Source organism: Copidosoma floridanum, unplaced genomic scaffold (genome assembly GCF_036245765.1).
Source record: "Copidosoma floridanum isolate Cflo_tuat_1 unplaced genomic scaffold, Cflo_Japanese_pri ptg000034l, whole genome shotgun sequence".
NCBI classification, from domain to species: Eukaryota; Metazoa; Arthropoda; class Insecta; order Hymenoptera; family Encyrtidae; genus Copidosoma; species Copidosoma floridanum.
This window is the reverse complement of record NW_028321911.1, coordinates 4,893,818-4,916,804: the sequence shown is the minus strand read 5'-3', so window position 1 is coordinate 4,916,804 and position 22,987 is coordinate 4,893,818. Positions and strand designations below refer to the sequence as shown.

At 34.0% G+C, this 22,987-nt stretch overlaps 1 protein-coding gene across 1 annotated transcript in view; it reads left to right on the top strand.

The window, feature by feature from the left end:
- Positions 1-22,987, top strand: part of LOC149373255 (uncharacterized) — an 830,764-nt gene that overhangs the window by 299,787 nt on the left and 507,990 nt on the right. Inside the window, exon 4 of the mRNA XM_089597573.1 lies at positions 11,823-11,923. Coding sequence (XP_089453699.1) covers positions 11,823-11,923 — 101 coding nt within the window. The remainder of the gene's footprint in view (positions 1-11,822; positions 11,924-22,987) is intronic.

Sequence of the window (22,987 nt, the reverse complement as noted above, 5' to 3'; positions counted from 1 at the left end):
GGAAAGGATGTAGAGCGTGTGCGCCATCGAGACGTCGTCCAACCTACGTCTATCACCAGCTCATGGCGATCTATGGGAGGCATCATCCGCAGCCGGGCCTGAGACTACGCAATTACGAGGTCCTGGATGTCAGTGGGCGACATTGTTAGGACACGAGACCAACATCTACCCTAGAGATGGTGGTCTCGAGGTATTTCGCGTAGTGCGTGGTAAGGTTAGTGATCAGTGGGGAAGAGAGGGAGAGGGAAGCGAAGCGTTGTTTGAGTCTTGGCAGTGTGTGCACGTTCACAGCGTTGTCTCAGACTCAGCAGACCAGCTGGTGAGACCACTGGTAGGACACTCTGCGGACAACGAGAGAACGTGCAGCATGTGTTCTCGTCATCGAGTTGATGCGTGAGGTAGCACGTGATTGAAGGCGTTGCTTTATGGCCAAGTGATCTTGTGATCGAACCGGGTTGTCGTAACATCAGAGCGAACCATTCTCTAGGTCAAGTGCGGGAACTTTCGGTGTGTGCGTGTGCGTGTAGGTGTAGATAGGTGTTCGAATGCGGGGTATGAGAGCAAAAGTGTGCTTGTACTGCGAATTTCAAGTTAGCACTGAAGGTAGCGTTAATTCTTTAGAAGTGTTCATCTATTTTAAATCAAATAAAGAGTAGTCTAAAGTTTAAATTCAAGTTAGTGTATTTATTTGTATGAGTGTGAAATATTCACACCCTAGTCATTTCTCTCTGCAACTGTCTGCCTCCCAACGGACAGTCCGCGGAGAGGCCTCCTCTAGGTAACGAGTCTACATCTGGAGGGCAGAGGTGAGCCAAGCCAAGGCGTTTGAGGGAGTAGTGGGTCGTAGAGTTTTGTCGTCTTAGGTGTCGTATGTGATCGGAGGTGTGTTAGTGCGTTGTATCGGGACGGCTACGCATTGACGTGAAAACGTCGATTCGGGGCTGAAAATGCAACGTTACATACATGTTATATTATGTCAAAAAATAACATTTAATGATTGGCTCTTCCAGAAAAAGTTATGCATGCATTAGACAGACTGCTGTTATCTTTGTTTTAAATTTACAATATTCTATTTTTTCTCAATGCAACCCTCTTATACTAATATAAATCATAAAAATTTTTAGTTTCTCTAGCTTTGTTGCCCAAGTTATCTTTCTAGTTTGGTGTAAGCCAGTACTTTGGAGTTTAAGTCGGAAAAACTGCTACCAACTGGTATAGTATATAAATTAAAAACTTCTTTTCTTATTTTAGGACAATAATTATACTCATGAAAGGCGTAAAAAAAGCTATCAATCTTAAAGTATACTCTATATAATATATATATAGAGTATACTTTAAGATTGATAGCTTTTTTTACGCCTTTATATTTAAAGTATACTCTATATAGTCTGTAACGACCGTCTTAACGATATAGACTGAGCCTGATGAGGTTGGCGTTAAGACCAACGAAACGTTGCTCAAACTAACACCTGACTTTGGAGTTTTTATTCTCACTCCTAAATTAGCTCTTACTGATCGTGTGCTTATGCACAAAATCTCAAGAAATCTATATAATATAAAAATAATCAATTAATTAGTTGTAAAGAGATATAAATGAATATAAGAATATTCAATGTCAATTTTCTAAAACTCATGAAAGTTATATAAGTCATTTTTTTCACATAACACAACTGAAAAAAATTTCATACGTTCAATTACGTAGCTCTTCCCTAATAGTTCTAGATACTTTCCACCTGTATTACGACTCAACATAAAAAAAAAATAAGTGCAAAAAGTATTACGAAGGTTTGGGAGAAAAGGTCATAATTTAAAACAGTGCTAAAAAAATATGTATGCTTCATTTGAGCATATGAGGACTGCACACGAATTTTTTCAGATTTCTCAACCGGGAGATGTTCCAGAAAATAAATATTAAATATTGACAGTTTAACACGGACTCTTATGAGATAATAAGGTTAAGTTACCTTTAAATTAAGAATTGGGATATATTAGAAATGTGTTAGATTGAATAAAAGTTCGTATTATATTTTTGTACAAAAGAAATATGCTTAGCGAAAGAAAATACTACTCACTAGGCATTTAAAAAAATTTTATTAATTACAGTTATACAGTTTGAAGTTTGTAGACTGCCAGAGGAGGTGCGTAGTAAAGGGGGCACATCTGCGTGAATAGTGGGGACTTCTCATTCCTCACCTCTCTGAATAATACTCCCAAATATCCTTATATGTCAAGTTAACTGATGTAAAGAGTAGATACCATAAAAAATTTTATTGTTATGAATGACATACTCGTTGGAAAAGGGGTTTGATCCTTGAAAAATACACACATTTGAGAGCATCATAAAAACTTATACTACATTATCCTAAAAAAACACACATCAGCTTTTATACACTTAAAAATAGTTAATAAGGTCTTGATTTAACATTTTTTTTGAAGTTAAATTTTTCAAAATTTTTTTTTGGTTCTTTTGTACAATTCCAAAATAATGCTACCATCCTAGTAATCTCTTTTTATGTATAATAGATATAATTTCTTAAACTTGAAGTTGTTTAAAAATACAAGTAGTATTAAATAATTTTGATCTTGTTAAACTATACAATAATACTTGATAAGTTATGTTCGTCTGCATTAAAATGAAAAAAGTGGTGGTAGTGATAATAATTTTAAAAGTCATTACCTGGAAGGCAACTATGAATGCTTTCTTTGCAGTCTGTCTTATTTAAGAAAAAATCTTCATCTCATATATCGGATTCTGATTGGGGATTAACATGTTTGTAATGTTTGAGAGAATTATAACTTCGAGATTGCTTTTATCATAATTTCAATTTTTAAAATGGTATACGTCGTAGACTCATAAACTAGACTTTTTGGGGCTCCCATGTCTGTATTGAAATTGCCATCAGATTTATTACTCAGGTTAAATTGTGCAGTGTAACTGCTTGAAAATTGTATTATATCATTAACATTAACGCTGCCTCTCTCACAGTTCTTATGTTTTTTGACGGCTGAAATAAGTGGGTACTCTGTTTTATCAAAGGCAGACTTCAACTTATTATACTCCTTATTTAAAATTTTCTACAAGAGGTACTAAATGAGATATTAGTCCATTGAGGTAGATCATCAAAACGATAAAATTATTATTACGAGAAAATCAAATACAAGAAGCAAGCATAAGACATACTATTAAGAAAAGCATGTTATACAACATTTGTATTAATGGGTAATAATCAAGTAAGATGATTGACGTTTAGAGAAGTGGACGATGATTCACTAAAGTGCGGTACGTAAGTTACTTAACTTTATTTATAGAATCTTATTTATATTTGAAAGAATATCTACGTGTATAACATTGTTTCTTTACCTGCAAATAAAGAAAGGTGCCGACGCAACGTTGCTAAATCACGATAACGTTCGTCACTTTTGTCCCTCTCACACCTCGGGCTGCTTCTTCTGAAAAAGGGGAATGGGCGCGATAGTTTTCCCGTTCTACGGGGAAAACTATAAATTAACACACAAACAAATACCTTTTATTATTTCTTTATTTAAATCACTTAACCTTAATACACAGTACCACTATACACAATACACTACACAACAATGCTTCATCTCGTCCCCTGGACTGCACTGCAGTGACTCTGCCTTGCACAACGCGAGTCACGAGCGCCCGTTCAGCACGTCCTGCTCATCTTGGACCAGGAGGGACTTCTGTTCGTCCTAGATACACATTACTATGAACACACACTTACAATCCGTCCCCAATCTCACACACTACTATCCTCTCTCTCTTACTCTCTCTTCCTCTCTGATCGACGATGCTTCTCTCTCACTCTTTCTTTCTCTCTCTTTCATCTCTGTTATCTACCCTCACACATGACAAAAAGTGCGAACAATGGCAGCACTCCTAAGCATGCACCTCGTGGTCTCTCGTACACCTCGTCTCGTCAACCCAAACGCTACCTCTCTCTCTCTCTCTCTCTCACTGTCTACACAACACACACTCTCTCTCTCTCTCTCTAGCCTCACTTCCTGGACAAATGTCCGCGAGTCCAACCCGGCGTGATATCGTCCGGTGTCCTCGAGTGGGTCGTTCGTCCTGTGGTTTTATCGTCTACTTTTCTCTCTCTCTCTCTTTCTTACCCTCTTCTCCTTCTCTTAGCGGCTGTAGTCCTTGACCTGGAGACCTCGTCGTCCTGGGAGAACATAGCAGTTACTAAGCTCGCGCACACACTTCTCTCTCTTCTCTCAACACTACGCGACCAGGGCTCCCAAAAGTGGCACCCAAAGTAGCGCGAAATTCAAATGGGCTATATGGAGCAAAACGCGAAAACCCACATAACTCAACAGAATTATCTAACATGATAAATGAATAAACCCCAAGCTATTAAACCCAAAAACCCAATGCTAAATAACCCAGTAACACGGAACGCCTACTAGCCACTTTTAAATTTAATGCTTTAAATAATAACAAAAGCGCCAATCACCACACAACCCGGGGCACTTACTGGCCACTTTGTTAATTAATATGATAAATAAAATAACAAAAGCGCAAATCACCACACAACCCGGGGCGCTTACTGGTCGCTTTGTTAATTAATATAATAAATGAAATAACACAAGCACCAATCACCACACAACCCGGGGCGCTTACTGGCCACTTTGTTAATTAATATAATAAATAAAATAACAAAAGCGCCAATCACCACACAACCCGGGGCGCTGACTGACCGCTTCGTTTATTAATTAAATAAATAAAACAACACAAGCACCGATCACCACACAACCCGGGGCGCTTACTGACCACTTTGTTAGTTAATATAATAAATAAAATAACAAAAGCGCCAATCACGACACAACCCGGGGCGCTTACTGGCCACTTTGTTGATTAATATAATTAATAAAATAACAAAAGCGCCAATCACCACACAATCCGTGGCGCTTACTGGCCACTTTGTTTAATAATATAATGAATTCAAAGTTATTAATTGTTGTGTTATTTTATTTATTTAATTAATAAAAAAATCGGTCAGTAAGCGCCCCGGGTTGTGTGAGGATTGGCGCTTGCGTTATTTTATTTATCATTTTAATTAACAAAGCAACCAGTAAGCGCCCCGGGTTGTGTGGTGATTGGCGCTTGTGTTATTTTATTTATTCAATTAATTAACAAAGCGGCCAGTAAACGCCCCGGGTTGTGTGGTGATCGGTGCTTGTGTTGTTTTATTTATTTAATTAATAAACGAAGCGGTCAGTCAGCGCCCCGGGTTGTGTGGTGATTGGCGCTTTTGTTATTTTATTTATTATATTAATTAACAAAGTGGCCAGTAAGCGCCCCGGGTTGTGTGGTGATTGGCGCTTGTGTTATTTCATTTATTATATTAATTAACAAAGCGACCAGTAAGCGCCCCGGGTTGTGTGGTGATTTGCGCTTTTGTTATTTTATTTATCATATTAATTAACAAAGTGGCCAGTAAGTGCCCCGGGTTGTGTGGTGATTGGCGCTTTTGTTATTATTTAAAGCATTAAATTTAAAAGTGGCTAGTAGGCGTTCCGTGTTACTGGGTTATTTAGCATTGGGTTTTTGGGTTTAATAGCTTGGGGTTTATTCAGTTATCATGTTAGATAATTCTGTTGAGTTATGTGGGTTTTTTGCGTTTTGCTCCATATAGCCCATTTTAATTTCGCGCTACTTTGGGTGCCACTTCCGAGAGCCCTGTACGCGACTTCTCGATAACTCTTTCTCTCTCTCAACTCTCGTCTCAAAACCCGCAAAACCACCGAAAACTCTTGCTGCTTGCACTTAAGCGTACCAATTGGGGCTGTACTCCAGACTGACTCACGATCTTTCGCTCGAGCAATGGCTGCCACCACTACGACTGCCACGTATCTCTCCTCACAGTCACTCTTAACATAGCAGCTGCTATGTGTCTTGGTAGTCGGGTTTGCATTTTCCTTGTCCTTTGCCGCTGTACTACTGTGTTCCTGCATCTCAGCTGGTTGTCCGTTGGCGTCCTCTTCTCCTCCTCTGAGCGTATATACAGCTCATGAAAAACAAACCAAATTCGGAGAAGCTTCGCCTTTCTGCTTTTTGTCTATACGTTGCATCAGTGAGAGCATTTTAGAACATGGAGGCCATTTTGCTTCTTTACACGTAAAGTGCTTAAATGAAGTTTGTTTGCCGTTGTAGATAAACCGGTAATATAAGTAAAGGTAACGTTTCTTTTTACGCTGAGTAGACTTGGGTGGGTGAGCGCTAAAAGGTAAATACGTGACTTCAAATTGGTAGAGAGGGACTCTCTCCATGCGTCCCTGCCCCTCCCCTAGTTCTCCTTTGTGCCAGAAGCCACTAAATTTCCCTGCTTAGGTACCTATTTTTCAAGAGCTCATCAGCACTATAAGGATTGAAAATGATATTTGTGTTACAGAGAAATATATGCAGTCTAGATATTGCTGTAAGATGTGGAATTTTTAACTATTTTGGACAATGTATCTAGTATTCCTGCAAGACACCTTTTTTTTTAATTTTAGAAAAACTTTCAAAAAATACTTAATCAAATTTATAATAGAGCTTCAAATTCTATTTTCTTACAATTTGCATAAGAACTTAAATTTTGAATCGCTTTTTTACACAAGTTTTTGTTTTTGGCGAGAAATTTTTTTGTGAATGACAACCGTGGAAAACTTGTTTTACGGTCCTTTATGAAATTTTTCTTACAGGCTCCAGGAAAATAAGTTTTTCAAAAATCTACTCAGCTATTTTTTCTATTTTATTATAGTTATCTTGTCAAAAAGGTGGCAGATGATTTTCTTTAACAAATAATCTAACAAACCTGATCTAGAAAACTGTAAATTGTCTGTAATGTTTTACAAAAACTATCAAATACCTAAAGTTATGATGAAATCTAATTGTATTCAAAAACTCAACCTAAGATATATATACACGCCATTGTAAAAGAAACAAATTTTGGAGCAGCCTTTATTTTCAAATTGTAATGCAAATTAGTGAATAAAAATATGAAATCAAGTAAAGTTATTTTGGAACCATTGAAAAAATTATTGGCTTGTAGTTGTTAGATGTATTGTTGGCACTCGTAACTGAATTATGACGCATGCGCAACAGCAAGAAGACGAGACGCCGTGACGCTGCACTTCAGCGTCAAATAACTACTGTTTACACACTCTCGCATGGTCAGTCAATCTGTTCGTACACGCACTCTCTGTCCTCATATAACCTTATAGTAAATCCTGCCTTCTCGGTTCGTTTTGCTACTGTATTTAAGATAGTAAAGTCTAAAGATAGTACAGCTTATAGATAGTTACAATAAACGTGTCTGTTTTTAATAATAAAAGTTAGAGTGTTGTACCTTTATTTTTCCGATCGCCTATACATAAACCCATACTGCTAACAGTAGTGCATTTTTTATCTTAAACTTTTTTTAAGATATAAAAAGATTTTAAGACATTAATATGTAAAAATTAAGATAGAACTTTGCCAAAAATATTTAAAAAAAACTATACTAGAAATAATAATAGTTGCTGGAGAATTTTCTTTATAAGCTTTCACAAAACCGTGCACCATATATTGTATACTACTATTAATCTCTGGAACTAAACTTCTCTGCATTATTCATGAGTCAAAATATCCCTACTACCTCCCTAAAATATTTAACACTTGCGCATAGTAATGTATATTTAAAAACTTCTTTTTAACAACTGTAAGGAGAGCTGATGCAAAGTCTTATGGCAGTTAAAAGTACCTAATTCATTTTTCATTATAATCTGATTTTTGAATTACCATTATAGAAACACCATTATCTGCCTATCAATTAATTGACTGTAGCAAGAGAGGTTTTTTGGTACGTTACATCAAAGCTTTTGTATTGTAAACATAGTACTTTCTCCCAGGGTTGTAACTCAGTATCGATAACCCAAGAGGTTTTTGTTTTTTACAAGGAAATAACCCTAATACGACTTTAAGAATTTAAATAATTTTCAAATATCTTGTGATAGTCAAAAGAATATTCGGAACATGTTTTTTTTTATCGTCTGACATTGACTTTTCAGGAGTTCAATCCACCCTTAAAAACCACCCCTAAAAATGGTTTTTTAATAAGTTCCTGTGTTTAATGTATATTTTTCAATTAAATTAATGGCGAAATAATTTCTCTAAATTTGTGCTTCTACTAAAGTATCTTTAACACCAAGGAATCGCCCCTTAGGTTCCATAAATAAGCCCACTCAAACGTTGGATCAAAACAATAAATGAATGTAGTTTTTATCAAGAAAAAATGGCTTGATTTGCTAGTATACGTTAGACTATTTTCAAGCTGCTACCAAAGCTGGTTTAGTAGTGCATGACAAGATCATACTTTTATTGGCGTTACAAGCAAAAACAAATTTGGCTTAGAAGATATAACATTAAAGGCTTTCGGAAATTGGGTAGTAAAGTTAAAAAAGCCGAGAGAGTTGTATCCAAAACATACGTAAATTAGATAATAAAAACATTAGAATATTTTTCAGAGTTTCAACTTGTGCTAAAGCTTTTATTGCTGACGTAAAATCATGTATACCAATTACAAATAAATTTATAAAGGACATTAGCGATATAAGGAGAGAAACAAGTGCAATGTTTAGTACAGTCAGTTTCAGCCATAGACTTATACAGATAGACCGCACATCCAAGTGAAGACCTTGTAGCCAACACCTCATGAGTGAGAAGAGAGTCGGAGGGTCTCTGTCTTTTTCTTACACCACTACGTCTCTCTCTCTCTCTTAACGAAGAGGAAAAAGGTGAGAGGGGATATGGTAATTGCTGCACTTTTTTGAACCAACATAGGTTAACAACTAAAAGTACTTAAATTAAAGATAATTTTTTTCGCACCTAAAATTCATTCATGTATTCAAATAGAATAAATAAAGTTTGCCGATTAATAATGTAGATTAATATTATATTTTCATAATAAACATTTAAATTAGACGTATAAAAAAATTTTTAGTCTCAAGTCTTAATATGCTTAGTATTGCACAAAAATCAATTATTGTAATGTATACGATGAAACTCAAATAAAGCTTAAAATAATATACATATATATATATATATATTTTTTTTTTAGCAATACTTGACGAAACAAGACTTGAGACAGAAAATATTTTTTATTACGATTTATTTCAATGTTCATTATAAAGAAATAATATCAATCTACATTATTAATCAGCAAACTTTATTAAATCTACTTAAATACATGAATGAATTTTATGTACGAAAATAATCATCATCAATTTAAGTACTTAAAGTTGTTAACCTACGTTAGTACAAGAGATTGCAGCAATTACCACATCCCCTCTCACCTTTTTTTCCTCCGTCAAGAGGGAGAGAGAGAGAGAGACGGAGTGGTGTTAGAAAAAGACAGGGACCTTTCGGCTTTTTCCTCAATCCCAAGATGTTGGCTACCAGGTTTCCACTTAAATGCGCGGTTTATCTGTTATAAGTCTATGGTTTCAGCAACACCACACAGCTACACAGTCAACCAACCATATCAGCTACAGAAAAACTTTTATCACCACTTACTTTTGTATTAAAAAAAAAAACTGCTCAATTCAGTCATACAGTACAATCAATTTCGATAAGACAAAATAACGTGAGAGTAAAAGCGTTAAAATCTAGAAAATAAACTACGGGTAAAACTATTTATATGTATAACAATACAATAATATGAAAAAGTATTCTATAGCAATATGCTATTTATTTTAAAACACCTTCAAATTCAGTTAAAAGATGTATTTTACCTTAACATTAGTCCTTAATCCATTGTATTACTTTATTCTTGCTGTATACATTATAATAAAGTTAAAAAGAAAACAATACCAACCAACAAAATTATTAAAATTACTACAAAATCAAAAGGGCAGATCCAACCTCTTGATGTTTATAGTTTAAGGGTTTGAAAAAATTTCGAGAATCGATTTTCAGATCCAGTTATGCTAATGGTTCATAGTTTAAAGTGACGTTTAAAGAATTACATTAAAATACTACAATCACTGGTACACAAGCATGTTTTTTCATGAAAATGTAAAGAGATTTTTAAATTTTTTAAGTATAAAAATTACTTTATTATTAAAAAACAAGATAAAACCAATAATGCTGTTGATTTGAGTTATAAAAAATCTTAAAATGTTAACTGTAAAGTAAAAGTATCTAAGAATGTTGCAATAATACGATGTGGTTAAAGTAAAAAGTCATTATGTTTCAAGCATTTTTTTAAAGATTATCATTACTGTGAAAACTATTTGAAATAATAGATTTCAATTCACATGTAAATGATAAATATAGTCTTTTATAAAAATAACCTTGCAAAAAGTTTATTCTAAAATAATTATACAGGGAGTTACATGAAATACTAATTTTTAGATGTGACTATTTTATTCCAGGTTTCAATTGTAAAATTATTTTAGGAAGAAATAAGCGATATAAGCGATTTATTAACGGTTGACGGTGATAGCCTGCTCATGGGTTGGTAAGAATGTGCTTTAGGAACTTATTAGGTTAAGGGTACGAAAGTTTACTGTTCCAAATAACTTATTAAAGAGGATACATTGGTAAAAAAAAAAAAAAATTTTTTTTAAACACGCTAAGGTCAGATTTGGATGAATAACCTTACTTGTGGTTAAATCGGGGTAGTTTCTTGGATTTTAAACGGTAAGAGATTAAGAGTAGCTCAATAAGCTAATGTAGTTTATTTAGAATATTGCACTTTTTTTTTATTATAAAAAATATTTTAAAAACTTGATGTGGAAAGAATTTGTTAGGTTAGCCTGCTTCTGGTTTGGTTGGGAAAATTTTTTGGGATTGGGCAGGTTAGGGGTCAAGTGTCAGATTTCCGTAGACATAGTTCACTTGTAATGTGAGATATATTTAGTTAAAATAAAAAAAACAGATAAACATGCTGTGGCCAGAGTTTCATAGATTTACCTGCTTGTGGTTCGATAGGAGTGGTTTTTTTGGGCTTAGGAGGTTAGGAGTTAGAGGTTAGGGAAACCTTAGTTATCTTATATGTTTTATTGGTTATATGGAACGTACAACAGACGAAATAAATGATAGATACACTGTGGTCAGGATTATATGGGTTAGCCTGCTTGCAATTTGGTTGAGGTAGATGTTATGGATAACACATCCCTAAAGACTTTTTTATAAAAATACCTGAAATACATAAATCTTCATTGCTTATTTTTTTGTTATGAATGCAGCTTTTAACTCACCTGACCTTGTTTACTAAATTTTAAATCGCAACATATAAAAAAAACTTAAGTTTCACTCCTACTAGAAAAGGGGTTGCAACTCCATTGTGTTTAAGATATATAATTAGAAGCACCTTTTTATAAAAAATGTTTTTAATTGCTTATTTCGTTCAGAAATATTTATGAGATACCGAAAAATACTTAAAGAGAAACGATTTTGTGGATTGGTTGCTGAAATTGGATTTTACTTTTAAAGAGTTGATGTCAGCCGTTAAAAAAAATCCGTTTAAAAAGTTTTTTTCTGGTTAACAACATATAAAAAAATTTTTTTAATTGGTTTGGTTAAGTTGGAGCTATTTTTTGTTGGCTCTACTTTTTAAAATACTTAAATTTGCTGTGCTTTTAGAAAAAAACTTTACGTACTTTTTTATATTTTAAAGTATACAAGAACGATTTTATAACAATGTAAGACTTGACTTACATAAAGTAGTTAAATTATACATGTAAATGTTTATTTTTTTCTTTAAACTGAGGTTTTTTTTTTATTTTTTAATGTAAGAATCAGAGATACAGCTGTCACAATCATTTTTCAGAATCTACGAGTACATCTCCTCAGCAGATTTCTATTGGTTTTGCTGAAGTACCTCTTCCTCCACCACCGTTCTTGCAGCAACAAATTCAGACCAATGTACAAGTGAGTGATTGTTTTTTATCATGGCGTAAAACAATTAGTAAACACAATTGATTAAAATAATTAAATGGGTAAAAAACTAACAAGGTCTTTTTAACAACACAGCTAGTTGAAGCATGGTTCGGATGAGAGACATAAATTGAAATGGTAATTTATGACAAGGCTAGTCTTTTTTGCACAGAAGTTAACGTCAAAAACATATACGTAGACGATGAAGCTTCTAAGTACATATCCATACAGCCTATCCATACACTGGTTTTTTTAGGGAACAAATTTATTTATCTGATTCTTTTAGACATTCTAAATTTGTTATAGATACATTGTGATAAAAGAAAATTTACAAATAACATTTTTATAGAACTTTTTCAAACTTACAAAACTATAGTTTATATTCGTTTGCATAGTAAAGAATTCAAAATATCTAGTCGTGTTTACGGGAATCTGAAAAAGAAAACAATAAATCAAACATTTTTTTTAAATGGATACCTAACTACGTACTTTTTCTACGAACACAGTAATTTTACTAGATGCTTAGTTAGTATTGTACTTTTTACTCTATACAATTAAAAATTTTATCCAAACAGTCAGATTTTTCATGAACGATGTGGGGAACAACTTACATATACGATACAATGTATTTAATTGCTAATAAACTCTATGATATTATTTAGATAAATATACCTGTATAAATCATAAATAGTATTTACGAAGGCTTGCCCGTTAATAAGCTTTCATTGAAAATAAAGATACTTATCGTGTTTAGTATAAATAAAACTGTCTGACGATTTTTGTGGGAACACACAACTAGGAATTTATAAACTGTTTAAGTCTAACGTTGGTAGTTATTTATTAGTATTTTAAAACAACTTAAAAGGTTTTCATTTCCTGATTCACATTTAATACTAAAAATAAATTATTTAACTGAACTATTAAACAGTTGAATACTAAACTGTAATAGCATTTGTTAAACTACAAGCAAGACTTTAGCTAAAAATTTCAACAGAGTGGAAATATGCTAAACAAATCGACATTCTACTTAGGTCAAGGATATCACGCTCAATGAAAATGCAAAAATAAAGATGTGATGTCTATTACAATAGAAAGAATTCAATATACATTTAGGATGTTGTTCTTCAAATATTTAATTAACATCAACTTTTACTGAAAAAAGGTACTTATCTCAATATTTAGCGACAAAACAATACAACTAATGTCATAGAATCAATAGATTATGAAGAAATTATCAATGACATAATCATCAAATTCTTAATTCTGAAGATTTGACACAGAGTTATTAAAGCATTGTTTAGCACAGATCAAAAAGCTTTTATTTTTTTTCCGATCACATCAGTTTTTACAGCTATTCTAATCTCTTCATGATAGAAATGCCGTTTTTAGTTATTATTGAAGATAAGCAACTGAAAAACTCTGGAGGCCTTACTAAATCCCATACAAAACAGTAATTGAGTATTGAATATCTTTATAACAGTATTTAGCTTTTTTTAAAAATATATTTTCATTGTTACTGTATTTATAAGTAATACTTTACTGAACAACAAATAGACTTTCAGTGAGCGCAGTATTTTTATCTGATTTTGACGTACATGTCTAATATGAGAAAAAATAATTTATTTTGTATACCAGCACTTAAGTATAAACTCCTAACGGGTCCTTAAATTGGAGTACAGTTGCTTATATATGGCGTATTTGAAGCCAACACAGGCTTTAAGAGGTCTTTTTTCTAACAATAAGTAATTAAAAGAATTTAGGAATTCATTCCAAAATCATAAAAGTTCCATAGACTTTGTAAATTTTCCAACATTTCTTTGTTTTCAAATTTATTTTGAGTTTACTACGTTGTTCTAAGACTTTATTTCAATATTTAGAGATACTTTTAAAATTGATTACTCTGATCTTATTTTGCTTTTACCTTTATACAATCATTCTTATTTCATTTTTTTAGCCTTACGAAGGAACCCAACCTTAGTGCTTAGAGAATCATGAACTTATTGATTGATATTATACGTACATACTTATATTCTACATATTATCAAATGTGTAAGAATGGTTCCAAGTAAAAGCAGATAATGTATAGGATTCTATGGTCTTGAGGTGCACAGAAAGTAAATAGTCGAGAAACTAGTGTTAACTTCTTTATTTACGCAAAACGAGAGAAGAGCGCGTCACATGTATAAGACCTTCGTCCTTGTTGGTTCCAACCTAAAAACAAGCTCTTTTCAGCATCCTATCTACTTATCACTTTGCTCTGCCCCACTACAATCGTCTTTAGTAAGCCCTAAAAAGAGGGGGCGCACGTACGTGTAGAGCTATGATATCGTACATGACCCGTCTGAGGCTGCACCGCTATCGTCCCTGATGGTGTAATGCTCATTTTACTATTGAGTGTGTTTGTGTTAGAGTATTAAAATTGTGTTATGTTGTTTGTGTTGTCTATGAGATTCCTAACATAGGATAACATAGGAGTAAAAAGGTAGAGAGAAAAAGAGACCTGTCCTTGTTCCTCCTTCGTATTAATTCGCTAAACTGTTTTCTTTTGTGTGTAAACATTCATTGTTTTTGCTCACACTCCTCTCCCTTTATATTTTTGTACATGATAGAAAAATTTTTGTTTATTAGATATTATTCGATATTAAGTACTATTTGATATAAAATACATGGCCGTAATTAATTGTTATTTCGGTTCATTTAATCTCGTTCACTATATTGTTGTATGTAACAAAATCCTCTAAATTTAACAGTTTAGAGTTGTTACTTAGTCTTAGTGCTTATTGCAACTACATAATTCTACTTTAAAATATTGACTATCAATTTTGTAATACGTGGTATAATAGTATGTTATAATGTATTATTTAATATCACTAATTCTTCTACTTTTTGTCTAATCATTTTTTTAATGCTTTCAATTAGTGTTATATTGTTGTTGCAATTGGCTGCGCTACTAGCCTATCAGATGTTATGTTATAATACGTAATGCATTTTTCTCGCTCGTTAATATGGTAACTTAATTATAATAAGTAAACGTAACTTACATATATATAATTACTATTATTATTCTTAATATAGCGATTACTTTCTTACATTCTCCTCTTTTACACAAGGACCTAGCATATCGCTAGCTGCCAAGGGTGCAACTGATCACTACGTGTTACGATGCGACTGGTCTTTGTATGGTCTGCAAGATTATTGGTTGTACTGTCCCTGCACCCGCTGCTGCGCCTTTACTTCTAGAACTGTTTCTTTGACTTGTAAGCATTCTGGCCAAATTTAGTATCAAGGGGCTCCCACATTTTGAAAAATCCAAACTATTCTGCAGCTGCTCTTAATAATATTTCCACCACTATCCACGCGTTATCCTTCCAGTGTGATAGCTCCTCCTTTTATTTGCACTACCTCGTATTCGTATGCTTGGTAATACACGCCACCATAATGCTTTCTTATTTCGTATATCCTTCTCTATTCCCGTGGATATTTTTTTTTGTTTTTGAAATCTTTTAAAAACCGCAGTAAGAAGAGTGAGAATCGAGATAAGAAAGTGGTTAGCCGTATAGCTATCCATCGTCGTTGTTAACGTTCTACCAATGTTTCTCTTTTTTTTTTATCTACGCTTATGCACATGTATGTACCTAAAAAGTATTCCTTGAATGCAACGCGACCCAATACATGATACCATTCAAGAATCGTGTGCTTATTTTTAGCTGCAAGTGTGGCACTCTTTTAATAGATGTCTATATCCTATCTTATGTTGGGGCATACGCTATGCAGTATACATATATCTATTTCTCACTATTCTACTACGGCTGCGCTTTCTTGTTGCTGCATGCTTAGTTCGTTTTTTACTTTTATGGTTTTTTTATTTATTGTTTTTTTTTCTTTTATACTTTTTTGTTTATTTCGGTAGTTGAATTAGTTAACTTCATTTATATATTTAATTATAATCACATTCGAACAAAGGCGAGTCCGGAAAGATTGTCAATCTTGTGCCACAGGCTCAATTGGCTTATACGAGCTCGTCCACTTCTCTGTTTGCAAAATTTTTCAACTCCCTTTCTTCTATTCTTGTGTGTCATGTATGAAAAGGAAGTTATGATGGAGCGTTAATTTTTATGATAATCTGACGTCACTAGCGCCCATTCACTGCAATTATTGTTTTCCATTTTTTTCCTTTTTGCTAGCTTGTATTATGACTTTTCGTCAATTTGTATGCTTTATTTTGCGTAGCCACTCTGTTTGCCCAGGTGGGTACCTTCTTATCCACTTTTCCTATCTTCTTAATTTTTTAGTTTTTGTTTTTTTGTTTTTTTTTCTTTTTTTTTGCTGCATTATCCTAGTGGTTTGCCACCACTGTAATGTCTCCAGGTCTTTGGTGCGTCCCACGCCCTGAGATGCTGGGCAGGTTTATTTCAGCAGATATTGTTGGTGTTGTTTTAAGCAGCCTTGCTGGTTATTTCTTGAATGCCACCCTAGGGTCCTAGTAATCCGTTACATTGATTTTTTTGTAGATTTCAATGCGTTGATTTTTTTTTATTCTCCTGGATACTAGTGTTAGCTAAGGGAGCTTACTGCGCAGTTCATTGCATTCCGTCGGGTTACGAAAATTGCTTTCGAATCCTCCAGATTCGTGCCAGAAGGATCTTTAAGGAATTTCTGGGGGTAGTAGGGTGTTTCTAGGTCATCTTTAAAGAAGAACGGGGTGGTCTTTAAGCGCCAAAAATGTAATTGCTTTAGGGAGTTATAGTTTCCAGAAATATTAACAATAAGTTTGCGTTACCTAAAATCTGATCGATTTTCTTTTTGGACTCCTCCCTGCCTTTCGATTTAATTTTTTTTGTCATCCATTTAACCCTGCATGTTCAATGATTACAGCCTAATTTTTGTCACGTTTATACGTGTTATCTAATTGTAAAAGACCAAAGCGCTTTGCTTTTATTTTGGTAACGCTACCTGTTTAATATCTTATCGTTATTGTTATTATTATTATAACGTAATTTTTACTTTTATTATTTCTCTTATTATTAGTTTTACTTCAGCTTATTTTTCGTTAAAGAATGCCACGCACGCATCTTCAATGCTCTATATTACGTTCTCATATCGTTTGTATCTCATTGTTATAACTTCCCACCTTTACGAGTGTGCATATATGTATTTTTGTTCTTATTCTGTCTTTACTTTAGTGTTTATTCATTTGCTTCCGTCAATGAATTTCTTTTCCCGTGGCGCGTCCAGGGGCCATGAAAATTTAAGGAAAAAAAAATTTTTGTACGTATTTTATCAATACCTTTTCTCTAGACGGGGGTGGGCTCATTGTCAGAATGTCTATTGGTTACGCAGTTATTAGTTATTTTATATTTTATTTTTGTATAATTTGTTGTTTACTTGTGGCTCGTCCGAGGGCTGAAAATTATTAAAAAATAACGCTTTTCTATATATATTTATACCCGTGTGTTTCTGTGTATCTTTTTTTTCTATACAATATTAAACTGGAGTACTAGCTTTTTAATTTTAATATTTTATATTGCTTGTCTTATTATCATTAGTGAAATCATCATTATCATTATTATTATTATTATTATTATTATCACTATTATTATTATTTCTATTATTATTATTATTGTTATTATTATAATAACTATTGTCGTTTTACTGTCATCAGTTTGTGACTTGCAGTCGATTTAAGGGTCTGATGATGGTGGTTGTTCAGGTGGAGGCCTTATGCGCTTTTTATTACGTAAATCACTTTTTGATTCAGTGTTAGAATTTTGCATAAGGAGCATGTAATAGTCGTTCTTGTTGTTACCTTTTAGATGTAAGTAGCTGACTTCTTTGTCCTTCAATATAGTGGTACTAAATATAGTTTTTCTGTTTAATGTAAGGTGTAAGCACACGTTTTTCTTAAATTCTTGCAAAAATATGTATATACACTTCCATTTTCATACCTGTATTTAACTTTGGTATATCTTCCGTTTTTTCTGGCTTTCTACACTTTTGCAGGTATTCTCAATTGTCAATATTATTCTAAGCTCGTCAGTCAAGACGTTAAAATAAAATAAAAATGTAAGGCTATGAAATAGTCCTGGCATTTTCAAAAGTATGTTATGGGGTTAAATCCATTTATTCGTTTCTCTTCGTATACTATTGCTAAGATACTCTAGCCACTTATCTGTCAGTGCATTTGTGTCTGATGTTAAGTTGGGCTCCTTTACTATTTGATCCCCCAGTTCCTTAAACTAGACTCGCTTATCTATTTTACGCAACGTTGGATATGTCTTTTTTTCTTTCTGCTGTGACGCTTTTACCTCAGGTATGTTTTCGTTGGGCTCGTATACGTCAATCCTCATTCCCAGCCTTTCCTCTACATCTCGCCTCGTTACATTAATTATAACTTGCTCCCGCAGCTCGTCTGATCTTCCCTCCAACAAATCGTGTATATCTGAATCCTTGTCCACCTCTGTTTGTTGGAGTAAGGTTTATTTCCGTACTCTCTAAGGGCTTCGCTTACCTACGTTCTTCTTCTTCCATGTTTTGCGCCATTATACTGTTTGACGTTTAAATCATGCCACAGTTAGCTATTAGTATTTTCTTCAAAGGGTTTGTTGTTGGCAGCGTAATTGACAAATTTGGCTTTTGTCTGTTTAATAAATCCAGCTGTCTCTGGCATAATTTTCACTTGCTTTCTTTGATTAGTACTGCTGCCGGTGTATTTGTCGTTTTTACTCCTCTTTGAAACTCTGATTCTTTCATAATATAACCTAATTTTTCATCTATCATTTTCTAAGAAATAGGATAATCCCCTGTAGTAGCAATTGGTCTCACCATTTTTTTAGCTTTATTGTCTGATGTATCCCTACCTGTGCATTTTATTTTTATATCACGCTTATTTTTATTTGGTCCCTTAAATAATTGTTTTTTCCTTGTGACCCTTTTATTACATGCATGAGTACCGTCAGTAAGTGGCTCATTCACTGTATGCTTGTATTGTGGTGGCTCTCCTTCACATTTTCTTTCCTGAGCTCTTTCTCGTGCTTGATAGGCTCTCTCCAATGCCTCGATGCCTCTGTCTTCAAAAACACCTTTTCCAGAGGTCTCGGTACCTCCTGCTACTTAATCTGCTTTTGTTAACTCTCGGGTATCCTTTATTTCTTCATGGTTTTTTACTTTCCTCGCTTCTTCGGCCGCCAAGCTTGCTTGTATTAGCTGCTGACATGAATTATCGAGTCCCGTACCGTGAGTTCCTAATTCACTATTTATTATTACTGGTGTTCTGCAATTAGCAATAATAATATCCTCTGACGGACCCTCATTGCGCTCCATAATAAGGACCGGTGCTTGCTTTCTTGTAAGTGTATCTAACGGACGCTTACGAGTTCTCCATTCTTTTGTTACAGTCTCATTTTTCTCGATCGCTGGTGTGCTTGTTAAATTTATTCCATATTGCATTTAGTCCTGCCTTTTTATGTATACGAAAAACTGTTGTTACCAAAAAATATATTCTATATGTTAGTACAAGTACTTTCGATACTTTTTACAAGACAAAGACGTACTAATACAGGTATATTTGTAGCAGTAGTACACTTTACTACCTTACTGAGCGTAATCATTCCTAATGCTCAGTACTTAGAAGCGGGATGCGTGGTACAGATTTTTTCTGCTCTAGTACAGGAACATAATTGACCAGTGGAGAATGTCTGTAGGTGTATCTAATTGTAACGAATGTTCACCAACATGTACGGATATGTACGCATGCGTATAATGTATGTACTTCATTTCACGTAGATGTATGTGGGTGTGTGTGTGTATTTATTGTAATGTTAATACATTCATACGTCGAATATATTTGCGGTGTATTTGAAGGATAGAACTCCATAAACCTAACGCACTACATATTTTTAATTTATAGAAGGGAATCAGTGAAAAGGGGCAAAAATATAAGTAAGTTAATAGTTTTAATATTAAAATTAAAAAACCACTATAACATGTTTGAAAAATCAATCTTAACGTGTGCGACGATGATTCAAAATTAGCTTTACCAACGAATAACCAACGAAAATAATAAATAATTAATATCTTTCGAATTTTAACATTTCAGATCAAAAACAAAAAAATTATCCATCGTGTCAGCAGTGGATGGCCAAAAATTCAAGGGGTTAGAATTTCAGCATCCACCACAACAGATTATAAAATATAAAGATATAAGTATAACTAAATGAAATGTTGTGATTAGTGCAGTAAGCATTTTTTGTCACTTTCATGTTGCATAACTGCTTTTCACTCACCATTAATAACACAGGCACACAAAAAAAAAGTTATCTGAACTTGAGACAAAACTTATATACTTATTAGTTTATGAATGCACTAAATCCTAATCGGAGGTCAGATTTAGTCCATTACCTTCAGGTTTTCCTCTAGCTAGGGATAATTCCTAAGTAATTGCGTAATCCACATTTACTCTCATGATCTCAGAGAACCAGGTACTCAGATGTTACCTTACTCAGGGGCTTGCACTGAGTTTATGTAAAACGAGATATACTTATCACAAATAACACTAGGAACATAACCTTAAAATAAGGGAAATTCCTTCATGACAATAAAACCTGTCACTATCATTCTAACTATCTTGCATCTTGTTATCTTCGTCTCCATTACTCTTCGTTATCCAAAATGATGACTTTCTTTTTAATATGAACCTGAAATCAGAAATTTGTATTAATAAAAATGATAATTATCTGTTCTCAGAAAACGAATTACGGTATGGTTTCTTGATGATTCCTTGTTGTCTTGTCTTCAAACGACCTGTGAAGGCAGTTTCGTCTCTTTCTTTTTCTCCCTTGATTTTTTCTTAGCAAAGTCCATCAGTAGTCAGCTCACATATTAGTATCCCAAAGGCCTTGATATCTCTTTACCATCTCCCTTGTATCCTGATGGATCCTCTCTCCTGGCTTCTTGCTAAAATCTTCACAATTCTCTGGTAATTTATCTAAATGAGAATCAAGAAAATAAAGTTTGTAATTCATGTAACCTCCTAACTTATTGTAGTTTGTAACAAGTTTTGCAACTTTTTTTTGGAATCATGTCTCTTATTATTACCTAGAAAATTTTCGACAACTTCTTGAGAACTTTGCTAAGCTAATTTTTTTAGGATCTGTCATTGTTAAAACGAATTGAGGATCCCTCAACATTTTGCGTGTCTGAGGTCCATTAAAAATCTCTTCTTTTAACTTGGCACCTGAAATTTGAAAGAATTTTTGACACAAATATTATAAGCAATTTCTAGTGTTATCAAGTGCCTTGATGAATTGTTTCATCAGTCTAAGCTTGATGTTAAGTGGGGTAATCAAAATTTTTGAAGGTTCCACGAGTGGCTTCGTGAGCTTAGTGACGATGTTGTGTGTTCCTGTTTAAAATATCAGTATTGAATACCATTTTGATTTTTTAAAGTGGCCTTCACGATCCCTACTATCCCATAAACAGAGATAGCAGGGTGTCTTGGTGAATCTGAATTGTTGTCCCAAAATCATGGATAAGATTTTTAGATCATCAGATATGTGACCAATAGAAAACTCATTTTTATGGATATTAAATTTCCTACAGACATAGCAGAAGACATTAAAGTTATTTGGGCAATTGTGAAGTGGTTGATTTGTAGTTTTTGGAGGTTGGTTTTTGTGAGTTGAAGTAGCCATAAATTTGTAATAAGCCCCATACGTTTGGGATTCTGTCCTGATCCCAGGTGAGTCCGCTGTCCTGGAGGTGATAACCCTCACATCTCTCCAGGGCTTAGTATAAGGACTTTCTGACTTTGACGAGGACAATGTCAACTCGTCTTTAGACATACTATGGCAACATTCTCGCACTCAAACATCCCCCTGCAGGGCAGCGTGCCTTCACTGGCTTCGTTACCATAACATTCTAGGAAGCAAATCATTCTACATATCTCCATTGGAGAAGTCGTCATCGTCCCCATAAGATGCCGTCGTAGCAGGAGTTTTCAGATTTTTGTCTTCTTTGATGAGAAGTATACCCATTCCAAACTATAAAAGCTTCGAATGGAGGTACTCCACAGCTTCATATGATATGAGATCACTGCAATAGAATCTATAATCTTCTTATTGTCTGGAATCTGGTTTGGAGATAAGGTAACCTCAGAGCCCCGGAAATAACTCATTTATACTATTTGCAAGGTTTTTCTTTATCTAGTGGTTAACCTGAGGGTGCTGGACTAAATCTGACCTCAGATTCCGATTCAGCGCACTCGAAAGCTTGAAGACTAGGGTTGCGTCCAGAATTAAATAATTTATAAATTCTTAGACATCCTAGGAGTTTTGTCGTATCAAATTTATATTCCTAGAGTTATTTTTCATGAGTGTATCTCGTTTTACAAGAACTTAGTGTAAGCCCCTGAGTTAGGCAACGTCTGAGTACCTGGTTCTTTGAGATCATGAGAGTAAATGTGGATTACGCAATTACCTAGGGTTTAATCCCTAGCTAGGGGAAAACCTTAGGATGATGAACTAAATCTGACCTTGGATTTGGATTCAGCGCACTTAAAAACTTCTAGTACATGGATTTTGCCTCAAACAGTATATGAAGAATTAAATATCTATGGTCCAGAAAAAATCCTGTACCTTCGTGCGTTTCATTGTGTGCTCGTGTGCCTGCTGCACCTTTACCACCTCACTGAGCGCGTTTATCACCTTATTGCCTATTGCTAAATGCTTGATGTTTGAAGATGGCATCGAGCACTATTGGAGTTTCAATTCCCTAGGTTCATTCTTGCGTCTTGCAACTTCTTCCTAAAATTTGTGGTAGCCTCACTTCCTCGTTGTTGGCCCTGGTTATAATAACCCGTTTGATGTTGGTATTGTTGTCTATAACCATTACCCCTATTTCTATTATTATATCTGCTTCGATTATTAAAATTTTGGTTTGCTTCGTTCATCCTATTATAATTACCTACATAATCATTTTATAAACGTTGGCTGATAACGGGTGGTTATTATTGTTACTATTATGGTAACTATTATAATAGTTACTGTTTTTACTATAGTTATT